The sequence below is a fragment of the Gavia stellata genome, chromosome 21, assembly GCF_030936135.1.
Source record: "Gavia stellata isolate bGavSte3 chromosome 21, bGavSte3.hap2, whole genome shotgun sequence".
Lineage (NCBI taxonomy): Eukaryota > Metazoa > Chordata > Aves > Gaviiformes > Gaviidae > Gavia > Gavia stellata.
In genome coordinates this window covers 409,621-421,251 of record NC_082614.1, presented here as the reverse complement: position 1 = coordinate 421,251, position 11,631 = coordinate 409,621, and the positions used below count along the sequence as shown (strand labels likewise).

The window sequence follows — 11,631 nt, the reverse complement described above, 5'->3', positions numbered from 1 at the left end:
GGTGCGGCGCTGGGAGGGGCGGGGCGGTGCTGCGAGGGGCGTGGCGGCGCTGCGAGGGGCGGGGCGGGGCGGCGCTGCGGCGGGAAGCGCGGGCAGGGCCGGTGGCCCGCAGTCCCCCGCCGGTCGCCATGACGGGCGCGGCGCCGGGCGAGCCGTGCGGCGGCTTGCTCGACTACAAGACGGCGAAGTTCGCGCTGACGCGGAACCGGCGGGTCGGGCTGCTGCACCGCCTGCTCCAGCTCGGCGTGCTGGGCTACCTACTCGGGTAGGGCGGTCCCCTCCCGTCGCGGTGAGCCGGCCGCTCCCGGGGCCTGGCCCTCCCGGAGGCGGCGGGGCGGGCCGGGGGTCCCCTCAGCGCGCCTCGCCCGCCCCCCCTGCCCCTCCGCAGGTGGGTGCTGCTGGTGCGGAAGGGCTACCAGGACACCGACCCTGCCCCCCGCGCCGCCGTCGTCACCAAGCTGAAGGGGGCGGCGGTCGCCGAGGTGGGGGGCGCGGGCCGCCGGCTGTGGGACGCGGCGGACTACTCCCGGCCCCCTCAGGTACGGCCGGGCCCCCCGCGCTGTCGGAGCTTCAGCCGCCGCGGGGGAGGGAGGTGTTTGGCAAAAGCTGTGGTAAAACCCTTTGGGAAAGGCAAGGCGATGTTAACGTTGTAAATTACAAAGCCAAAAAAAGAAAATTTGTTGTTTGCTGCGCTGCTGAGGAGCGTGGCGGTGTAAGTTCCCTGCTGAAGGTGCCTTCTTGCCTCCTAGGGAGAAAATGTGCTTTTTCTGGTGACCAATTTCATCGCTACAGCAAAGCAAGCCCAGGGCACCTGTCCCGAGGTAAGTGAGCTGCGCTGTTCCTTAGCCCAGCGCTGTGATGGGGTTAGATTTATAAAGCCGGTCAGTGCTGCTGCTGTAGCTGTACAGGAACTTGGAAAAACCCAGTGCAAGACCAGACAGAAGGGAAAAATGGATTTTTTTTCCAAACAAAACTGATTCTCTTCATTCTCATTGCTCCATAGATCTAAACTTGCTTGTTTGCACTTGCTATGTCATACCTGCATGAACCAAGACATGTATCCAAGCGGTCTGGCCAGAATCACTTGTGGTGACCAGAAGGACAAACGACACGGTCTGTTGGGTCTTTGCCAGCTCTCTGTGCTTCCTGAGGGGTGGTGACACTGTGTGATCTTTACAGGCTTTCTGCTGCCTTTGGACGAGCACCACTCTGGGGAGGCTGAGCTGTGTTGCTCAGTTGCTATTCCACCTCTGCACTGCGGCTGGCATCATCACTGCCATCCCCAGCTAATACCTCTGTTACCTGTGCTCCTTCTTGAGTCTCACACATATTCTTGTTTTCTTGACTTGCTGCTCTGTTCGTTTACCTCTGTTCTGCCACTTTTCCTGATGCTTTTACACACACTCCACAGATAACCTGTGTCATGTTTCCTTTATAACTCTCTGCTGCAGGACTGGTATCGTCCCCATCCTAGTGTCCTATTTTTAGGAGGAACGGAGCACAACGTCTAGGCGGTTTCCCAGTCAGCCAACACTTAGTGGTATATGTTCTCTCAGAGAAGTCTTCCCTTTAAGGCTGGATTCAGGCCAGCTCAGCTGAACTCTCCCAAGCTGCACCCTGCTTGGCAGACAGGAGCAAATGTCTTAAGCCAAGCCGCTGCTGGCACCTTGTGCCTGAGCCAAGTATTGTTTGTCCTAATGGTCCCTTCTGCTTTTGCTGTGGCCTGCTGTGCCGTGTCCAGCCTGATCCTGCTTCCCAGCTCACCCTGTGCTGCAGGCTGCCAGGGTGGGCTGCTCTCCAAATGCAGGCTGCGGAAGAGGAGGAGCAACCCCGGTTTCGGTAGGGGGAAAATGGTACTAATGATCCCTCTTTAAAATGTTGAGAAGTCCTGATAGCTGCAGGAATGTCTCCAGGGGAAGGCATGTGTCATAGAGCATTTCAGGGCTCGGTCACTGGCATCTCTGGATGCTATTTTTGCAGTGTGCAAGCCAAGGATACAGAGAGAGCAGAGCATTTCATCCCACTACAGTGCTGTGGTGTGTCTGGCTGCCTGTCACAGCCTTCACCTTGTGCTGCTCTCCAGTAGTTTCTCAGTTCCTGGCTTTGGGGCTGTAGCTGACATTCATGTTTGGAAAGCTTTGAAGATTTAGCAGTGACAACTTTTGACTTTGCAGAAAGTTCTGAATATTCTCGCTTACCAAAGTATTCTGTGCTGGCAGACCAGGAAAAAGTCCGGCTGGGGTTAGAGGCAGCACCCAAACACAGGATGGGTTGTATTAGCAGTTCATGTCTGTGTTGAGCTCAGATCCGTGGCTGAGCTGTGACTTATCTCTTAGGGAGACCTTTCAATGTTGATCTCAAATACTTTGAGTGGTTGGAAACCCTCTGCCTGTATTGGCAAGGAGTTCTGAAGGTTAATGAAGATGATCAAAATAGACTTAGAGCCAGAAGGCATTAATCAGACAGTGCATCCTTTCTGTCCAGGCATAAGCTGTGGGGCTAAGGGACTATTTCACTTAAATCATGGTCTTTAGCGCATCCAGCTGTGCTCAGCTCTTAGAGGTCCAGATGCTGCTGATGGATGTGCGTGCGAGCAGCACTGGTCCCAGCCCCAAGCAGCACAGGACTGTGTCCTAAGGGGATGAGGGGGGTGTTAGATTTTGGGAGAAGCCTCATCCTTCTTAGCTCATACATGATGCTACTGGTGATTTGCTCTCCAAGAAGGTTCACTTTGCTTCCCAGCCTCTGGTATGTGGCTGCATAGCTGTTGAGGGTTGGGAATCAGCAATTGTTTCTGATACGATTAAGAATAAAGTCACTCTCTATCCACCTACTTGTGTCTACAGAAAGTAAATATAAACCTTTCAGCCGGGAGATTCCAAGAGTTTATGCACAGATCTCTGCTGTCAACACAAGCACATCTTTGCTTCCCCTGTCTGAAATCACCCCTGTCCCAGGAACACAAATGCTGTGAACTCTGAGCAGCACCTGAGCTCTGCTGTGAGCACCTTGGGGGATGTCTTTTGAAAATGTGTCGTAGTTCACCTGCTTGTCAAGAAACCTGTTCTAAATGCTGGTGTGCTCATATTCCTGTCCCATCCCAAACTTGCAGTTCTTGGGTAGATTCCTAGAAAAGTTTGTTATTCCTAATTTTCCCCAGTTTTTAGACCCTTACACAACCAAGATGCAGCAATGGTTTAGAGACCTTTAGGAGTACAGATCCAGGGCCCCACGAGGGCTTTTAACTGAGTCTAGATCTTTTTCCTTCTCTCACAATGCACTTGTGGCACATGTAACCTGGTTTGGATTATGCCTGTGGGGAATGCCAGCACCAACAGATTTTTCAAGGCTCATTTCCACTAAAAGGTTGAAACCTTCCTGGCCAGGTTTTAGGTTTTCAGTAACACTATGGCTGACTTCAGTACCTGAATTTCTCCCAACCTTTGCAGCTTGCATGCCCTGAACACCCAGAAGTGTTTGTCTGCCACGTGGCACTTGTCATGTATCTTGTTACCTGGACTTGGGAAGGGACTGACACACTCATCTGTAAATATCTGTTGTCTGGGTCCTTCTGGAGGCTGAATCCATGACATCCGATTTGGATCCAGGATGATAAAGTGCTCTCATGAGTGCTTATTACAGCATTGCAGGTGGGTCCTGCAAGCTATGAGTGGGCCATCAGTGGGGATGAGGGGCATGAATCCAGCAGCCACCCCTCTCCAGCAGTCAGAAGGGACTCCCTGGTCCCTCCGGTAGTCCTGCGGGCTTGCCCTTATACACTCCCCCCTTGCTCCCAGGCCCCTTCACCTCCCCACTGGCTTGTCCGGCCCGACGTTTGCTGTGAATCACACGTTCATGTGCATGCCTGCATTTGCTGTAGCTGGTGGCACCCACGCACACGGGCCCCTGCGACCAGTGGTCCCACTCCAGCTGCTGGCATTTAGACCCCCATACGCACACACAGAACAGAGCCCCTCGCCCAGAAGAATAGTTAGAAATGGAGTTTAGTCTGAAGACAGCACAGACTGTGCTGATGAGGTGCAGGACAGCTCTTTACATGCAACCAGTCCTTTGCATCCTTTTATCCCTCTATTTTCCAATGTTTGCTCCTTCTCAGCTCACCTAGATCCCTCCCTATCTATGCCTTTTCTTTCTCCCCTAAATATACCAGCCCTTAAATGTCCTGTGCAATCCCAAAATGCTTTCCTGCATCATATAATGATTCCTATACTGTTAGGCAGTGCACACATCCCCCGCCCGCCACCAGCCCAAAGGTGTTTCAGAGAGCTGTTCCTCTCAGCTCGTTATGGTGGGTTTCACACCTGGAACAAGGGGCCAAGGCTGTCCTGGGGGACTCTGGGGGGGCCCGGACAGATCTCTGCTTCTTCCGATCCCATAACTGGGGTTTCCCCACCTGCCTTTGGGCCTCCATGCCCCTCTGGGCTTGGGGAGGTGGGTTTCTGATGGGCTGGCAGCTCCTGCGATGGCCTGGGAGTAGCTGGGGGAGGGTGTTACTCGTATTCCCCCACCTGCCATTGTCTCTCTGTTTGAATAGGAGCTTTTTGCTGCTCCTGGCAGTCAGGTGGGTCCAGAGTGAGGGTGAAGCTTTCTCTGTCTCCTGTAGAACTTGTGTTACGCTGTATTTAAGGTCTCTTCAGCCCTTCCCGGGGGTGGGAGGGAACTGTGGTGGTGCTTTACAAGGTGCTTAACGGGCTCTGCCATTAAGGCCCTCCCGAACGCAACCGTGCTTGTTCCCAGTCCCAGCCGAAAGGTCCAAGCTAGCTCCCGAGGCTTCCTCTGCCGCTGAGGCAGAGGAGGTAAGCGCCCCAGAGAACATGGAGACAGGCGGGAAGGATTGCCCCTCGGAGATGCCTCTCTCCTCGATGGCTGGAGGCTGCCCAGGTTCTGGACATGGTGGATGTCTTCTGTAAGCGCTTGGGACGTGCTTGGAGAAACAGGAGCAGCAGCGCAGAAATGTGGGTGAGTGACCACATGGCCTCAGGCAGCTAAGCAGCACAGTAACAGCGCTTCTCTCTGTCTCTCTCAGAGCCCCTCTGTTCTTGATGCGATGTGCACAGAAGATGCAGACTGTCCCATGGGAAACCCAGTGGTTCGTGGCAACGGTACTGAGAGTTTTGCTAAAAAAACATAAAATCATTTAATTCCTCATGTTTGTTAGCAAACAGATCCACAAAGGTGCCTGATTGCCCAAGTTCAGTGTTTTTTGTAAGTGTGCATGGAAGTGCTCTCCAGCCATTTATGCTTAGCAAAACCTTACAGCGACCTGCCACGGCCGGACGAGCAGGTGCTCTGGGCACAAGGTGCTGCCACAGCAAATACAGGCGTGCTTTGTTTCTGATGTTGGCTGCTGGAATTGAAACCACTGTGCCATGTGGTTGGCAGGATTTCCTTTTGTAATAAAACCTGGCTTTTATTTCATGCTGATTAATATTAGCAGCTCATGTGAGTTCAGCTGGAATAGGATATTTCAGCTCTAGGAGGTCAGTTGCCAAAACTTTGTGTGCAGGATTGCCCCAACTCCCACCCAGGGAGCATGTTCCCATTCAGCAGCCACAGGGCAGGAGAGGCTACAGTGGACAGACAGACAGCAGCAAGCAGCTTCTTGTCTTTGTAAAACAGCTCCTGTTGTTCGGCCTTGAGGGAAGGTTTCACAGGGAGGTTGTTGGGTGGGGAAAACACTGAAGATGATCCCGGGGTTGTCTTTGTGGTTCAGGTTTTGAGAAGGCCAGAACAAGCCAGTGACCAGGGCACTATCCCAGGAGGGGAGCTGCAGAGAAGATGTTTCGAAAAGGAATAGTAAATTGTATACATTGTCTCATTTCTAGGGATAAAAACTGGGAAATGTGTGATGTTCAACACTACCCATTCCACTTGTGAGATCTATGGCTGGTGTCCTGTGGAGAATAACACCCTGCCCAGGTATGGCACAGGGTCAGGGGACAGCAGGCATTGAGAGCTTCAGTTGCTTCTCCCTGTGCTCTGTGTAACCTGGGGCCTGATCATACTTACCCAGGGGGCAGCCAGGCTCAAGGAGATCTTTGACATTGATCTACCGGTCAGTTAAGCCCAGAGAACTTCACGCAAGAGCATTTCTTGGAACTGTCTCTTGTAGCCAAAGTCCTGGGACCGTGGAAGAGACTGCAGGGCGAGGGGAATGGGGACATGCCTTGGCCGCTGTGCAAAATTTGAATTCGTTGGTGGTTGTTTTCCAGGAAACCTCTACTGGCTGAGGCGGAGAATGTCACTCTTTTTATAAAAAATACTGTCCACTTCACCAAATTTAATTTCTCCAAGTAAGTATGATGCTCCTCCAGCCAGACTGCATGTGCAACTTAGTCCAGCCTCTGCGCTGAGCTTGTCTGCCTAGGGGCTGAGCAGCCGAGGCGTCCAAGAAGCTGTGTGCTGTCCAGAATGGGTGGTGGCTCGGGCAGTTACAGTTCAGGATGGTGTGTTCAGGAGACTGCCTGTCCCTTTGGCAGCATGAGTGTTTGCAGATATAAGAGCAATGGGATGGGGAGCCCCTGGATAGAGGGACTGCTGTGCTCCCACCTGTCTAGAGCACTGCAAACAAAGTGTGACAAGGCCAGTCATTCCCAAGGACTCGTTTTACCCGATATATTTTTGTATTTTAGTCCTTGCAAAAGGGCTACACTGGCCTCACAGCCCCAGGCATGTTGACTGTGCTGCCTTACTCTGGCTGGAGACATGGCTTGGGGCAGCTGAACTGCCCCCGTTATCACCCCTAGAGTGGTAACTCAGGCTGGGTCTTTACATCTCACAGTGGTGGGAGCTGGGTGCCAGGAAAGAAAGGAGAAGCACAAAGGCGGAGGAGGAGGAGAGGAGCTGGGAGGGGAAGGACTATGGCAGGTGCTGTAAAGGGTGATAACTCCACGTGTGATTCCTCTGGGCCAGTTTCCCTCTACCCTCTCTCCAACTGAGGCTTTAGGAGAGGCAATGACTATCTCCCTCCAAAGCAGAAGCATTAGTGGTACCACTCCAGCAGGAGGGTCTCCTTTTCAGTCCTGCAGCAGGGCTCCCTGTCCTCCCACACCCCACTCCACCCATGACAGCTCCCTCTCTCTCTCTCTCTCCTGTCTCAGGTGCAATACTTTGCAAACTGATGACCCCACCTATTTCAAGAGCTGCATGTATGATCCGTTCCTCAACCCCTCCTGCCCCGTCTTCCGTGTCCGTGACATGGTGGAGGCAGCTGGAGAGACCTTTGGGGATCTCGCACTGCTGGTATTTGCTTTTTCTTTAAAAGTATGAAAGATGACTGCAAATTCCCCAAGGGCATGGGCAAGGGGCAGGGCCAGGACTGACCCCTGAAATGCTAAAGGAATGATGTGGTCTCTCTGTGTGATCTGTGAACACCTGAACAGTAAAGCACTCAGCAAATGTCCGGTCCTGTGCTTCTCCTGGAATAAAATGTGTTTTGCAGGGGGGGAGCATTGGAGTTCGCATCGAGTGGGACTGTGACCTGGATCACCCCGCTGCCCAGTGCCAGCCACAGTACTCCTTCAGCCTGCAGGACAGGAGGTACAATTTCAGGTGAGGATGCTGTGACAGTGGCCACCCAGATCTGTGGGATGAGCACACGGCAATCATTTGAGACCTCAGTTTTCCTGAGCAATGCTCTGAAAGGAGCAGCAGGGACATCTGGATGTGGTAACTCAGTGCAGGGTCTGTCGGTACCCAGGTGCTGTGGTAGTTCCCGCACTTTGTAGGTCTGCTCTGTTAGGAGCTGTGCAAGGCATTACCTGCCTGAGGGCAGGGATGTGTGGCTGTCTACACCCATGCTGACCCTGAACTGGACGCACTGGGAGCTGTGCACTCCCAGTGACCCCGGACCGGGTGCTGAGCGGATGCTGATGCCCCGCTGCTGAAGCCAAGCTAGTGAGTCATGGCACCATGTGCTTCGCCCACGTCCCAGCCCACTGGAGGACACAGGGTGTGCACAGGCATGTGGTAGCCCCAGCGATGGTATGGCACTGGCAGCCCTCTTCCCTCACTGCCTGTGCAGAGCTTCCATGGATTTCTGAGCTGCATCTAATGTCTCCCGCAGAACTGCCTCCTACTACTGGGACACCCAGCGGCGGCTCTACCGGAACCTGCTGAAACTCTACGGCATCCGCTTTGACATCTCCGTACATGGCCAGGTACCATCTCCTCTGCAGACTCCGCATGCGCAGTCCTGGCTGCCTTGTCACCGGGGCTGACTCCTCGCACCACTCCCTGCTGCTCTCTCCTGCAGCCAGCCCCATGGCTTCCTGCTGGCGTCGCTTCTCCCCACCCTGGTGAGCTCTTCACCTCTTTCCTGAGTTTTCCGAGCAGAGCAGGAAAAAATGGTCTCTCCCATTTGAAGAGAAACTTCTTGGTAATGCCCTGAGCAGGGAGGCTTCCCTCGTTGAGGATCTGACATGGGTGTTGTGAGATGCTGGGCCCTGTAGGCAAGGTGAGCTTGTCTGGGCAGAGGGGCTGTCAGCATCTCTGAGGGTCCCATGGTGGGAACACCCTGGCAAAGATCAACCTGAACTTTTCTGAACCTGGACAATTAATTCCTTCTTGATTAGTTGTACCCTTGGGGAGAAAGGCCTGAGCATGATCACGGCTGACGGTACTCTGTGTGCAGCATCACTGACAAACTCGGTACTCGCCTGTGCAAGATGGGGCCTCTGCTGAGAGGACTTGCCACCCCAAGAGATGTCCACAGCTGATCTGTTGTGCTAAGCAGTGGCCTTTTCACCTGAAGAGAGGGAAGCACACAGTGCAGGGCAGGGTGCACCACTTCGGGGTAGCGAGACCAGGTCTGGGAGGTGTGGAGCAGGAGAGGATAGCCAGGAGAGAGATGGGAACCCAAAAACCTCTTTCCTCAGAGATACCAGACTCGTTTGAGCAGAAGGGGACATACCACATCAGGGCCGTGTTTGCTGGGATGTGGTTCTGTGGGTGGCAGCTCCTGGAGTCCTGCAGCAGGAGGGAGGCTCCCTCTGCTGCCACCAAGTCACGAGCTGCCTCAATCTCTTCTTTGGCAGCCAAGGGGTTTTGAGTCAAGGCGATAGCAGTCAGGTTCCTATAGCTGGGCACAGAGAAATGACCCTGGTTTCCTGCTGCATCTCCCCTTTCCTCAGACAGCCGGCTTTGAGCACGCTGTCCAGCAGGGCTTGTCCCACAGCCCACTCACTGCTCTCTGCCCACTGTCTTTCTCCTCCACCCACTGTTTCTCACCAGGCTGGGAAGTTCAGCATAATTCCTGCTGCCGTGAGCTTTGGCACCGGCATCGCATTCTTTGGTGCTGTGAGTACTCCAGATATACTCTTTTCCTCCGAACCATGGGTTGGGATTTGCCTCTCAACTGTTGTTTCCCCTGCCTGCCTGGGTGCAAGGCTTCCTGGGTGCTGCTGGCCTGGGAGGAGAGATTGGCTGGCAGGGTGTTAACTCCCATTTGTGATCGTTAGCAGTAATGACACTGACGGATCAAGGATCCTGAACACTGTCAGGGGCACATCTCACGGAGGCCGGGTGTTTCTGTTGACCCTGGGAAGGCGCATCACTGGGGCGTTGCTGGCTGGTCTGCTCCAGCTGTCTCTGCCATCAGGAGAGAGCACCTCCTCTCTGTGTTTCTCCCCTGACACTAAAGGGAGCCGGTGTCTGGCTCCAGCACAGACGTGGTCATCAAGATGGGGCAGCCCCTCGTAGAGCACTTCTGTGGCTCTTCCCCTTCAGCAGAGTAACGGGGAGCCTGGGCTTCCCCCCGCTTTCTTCCCAGATGTGCTCATCCCAGTCCCTTACATGCTATGACAGCGGCTCTCCGCTGGACCAGCCCTGACCATGCATTGCAGCCCAGATGATCACGTCTAACCTCCTGTGCGGCTAGGAGCAGGTTGGGTCAAAGAGGACCTGGAGGAGCTGCCTGGGTGGCCTGGGCCGGAGGCAGGTCAGGCTCTCTGCCTCCGCGCTGGCCGGGCACTGGAGTTTGGCCCACGGCTGACTGCAGGGCTTGGTGGGTGCTGGGTGCAGAGGACCTGGTGCTCCTGTGGGAAGGTTCACTGCTGACTGCCCTGCTGTGTTTGTCTGTCTGTAGGCCACGGTGGTCTGTGACCTGGTTCTGCTCTACCTGGATGCGAAGGCTGACTTTTATTGGAACGAGAAGTTCGAGGAGGTAAGGATGGGGCCACTTCAGTGAGCTGAGGTTGGAGTGAAGTTTTGTGAGCAGATTTATTTTCTGCCCCTTGGTTAAAACTTGATTCACAAGATCTGGGAAAACCACAGTGGAGTTGTTCTTAATCTCCGCCTCTTGGGCTTGGTGGCTGGTCTGAACTGAACCTGACGGAGATTAAACTCGTACAAGTTTAATGACAACAGACGGCTGAGTGGAAGAGGGACCCAGCCGGTGCCCAAACTGCAGGGAAAGCTGTATCACGACCTCAACTACTGTTGGACAACAAGGAGTCGCCGAGGGGACCTTCCCGTAGAAACCTGACTCAGCTCCACATTTATTCAGCCTCTTCCAAACTGAATCTGGCCGATCTCCGTGTGGAGAGAGGGCAGCTCTTCAGAGTGCACCCTGACGCTGTGTCGGTGCTGATGCTGCAGTTCAGTGACAGGTTTTCTCACCATGCGTGATTCCCGCTTCGGCACTGCCCAGCCCTGGTGAATCAGGGAGTCACAGGGTGTGGGCTGGGAGGCCCCTGCAGAGCAGGAGAGCTGCCAGCCCTAGCTCAGGTCATCTTTAGCTTTATCTGGCCAAGTCTTAGAAACCTCTGAGGACAGAGATCCCCCAGCTCCCGGTGAGCTGCCCCAGGGCTGCACCATCCTACTGGGGAAAAAGAACTTGTTCCTAATGCCTGTTCTCAAATTGCAAGTGGTGTGGGGGTCTCAAACAATGAATCCAATCGCATGGGACTGAGTGGAGCAGCGCAGGACTGACTGCCCGGGTGTCCCCTTGTCTCTAGCATACTAAGATGCCCCTGTTCATTTTGCAGGCAAAACCCCCTAAAGGTAAGACCGAGGCCGCAGCTTAGGGACGTCAGGAATGCTCTGTCACAAGCACCCTTCACTCCGGAGTCACCTCCAGGTAGATGCGATGGGGGCACAGCTGCAGCCTAGGTGGAGGTGGCCCGGTTCCTCTGGCCTGAGTGTGCACTGCTGGGGTTAGGGTCTGCCTTTCCTGGAGAACCATGTGCATCAGCAGAAGTTCTTGGCTCCTGGAGCACAAAGCCATCCCCTGTGCAGCTCCCAGCACTGACCAGCTGGTGACTGAGCAGAGCTGTGCTGCAGAGCTGCTGCGGGTGCTAGCGCTTGCTGGGAAGCAGCTGGCCCATGCTCAGCACAAGAGGCTTAAGGCATTTTGCGCTTCTTCACGTTCTAGATGGCCCTGGGCTTTGAGTTCCCATGACAAACAGGGATGCAATGAAATAAACCTGTTGAGAAAGTGGAAGGTGGCTGCGAAGGTTTTGTGGTGTCGCCCTCGCGCCTTGCAGAACCCTGCACGCTTCCGGCTCGGACGGCCTCATGTGAGCCCCCCAGATCCTCCTGCACTTCCCAGGGAAGTGCAGGGCTCTCCCTCCCCCCTTTCTGCTATGCTCAGGGAGGGTTTGACAGCTGAGC

The 11,631-nt window shown here is 54.5% G+C and overlaps 1 protein-coding gene across 1 annotated transcript; it reads left to right on the top strand.

Moving 5' to 3' along the window:
• The first annotated feature begins 128 nt into the window (after window positions 1–128).
• P2RX6 (purinergic receptor P2X 6) lies at window positions 129–11,066 on the top strand. Its single transcript, XM_059827886.1, has 11 exons — window positions 129–265; window positions 389–539; window positions 750–821; window positions 5,048–5,123; window positions 5,847–5,940; window positions 6,234–6,314; window positions 7,122–7,263; window positions 7,463–7,572; window positions 8,087–8,180; window positions 10,106–10,183; window positions 11,007–11,066. The coding sequence occupies exons 1-11, from the start codon at window positions 129–131 to the stop codon at window positions 11,043–11,045; spliced, it is 1,074 nt and encodes a 357-aa protein (XP_059683869.1). The 3' UTR covers window positions 11,046–11,066.
• The last annotated feature ends 565 nt before the right edge of the window (window positions 11,067–11,631 follow it).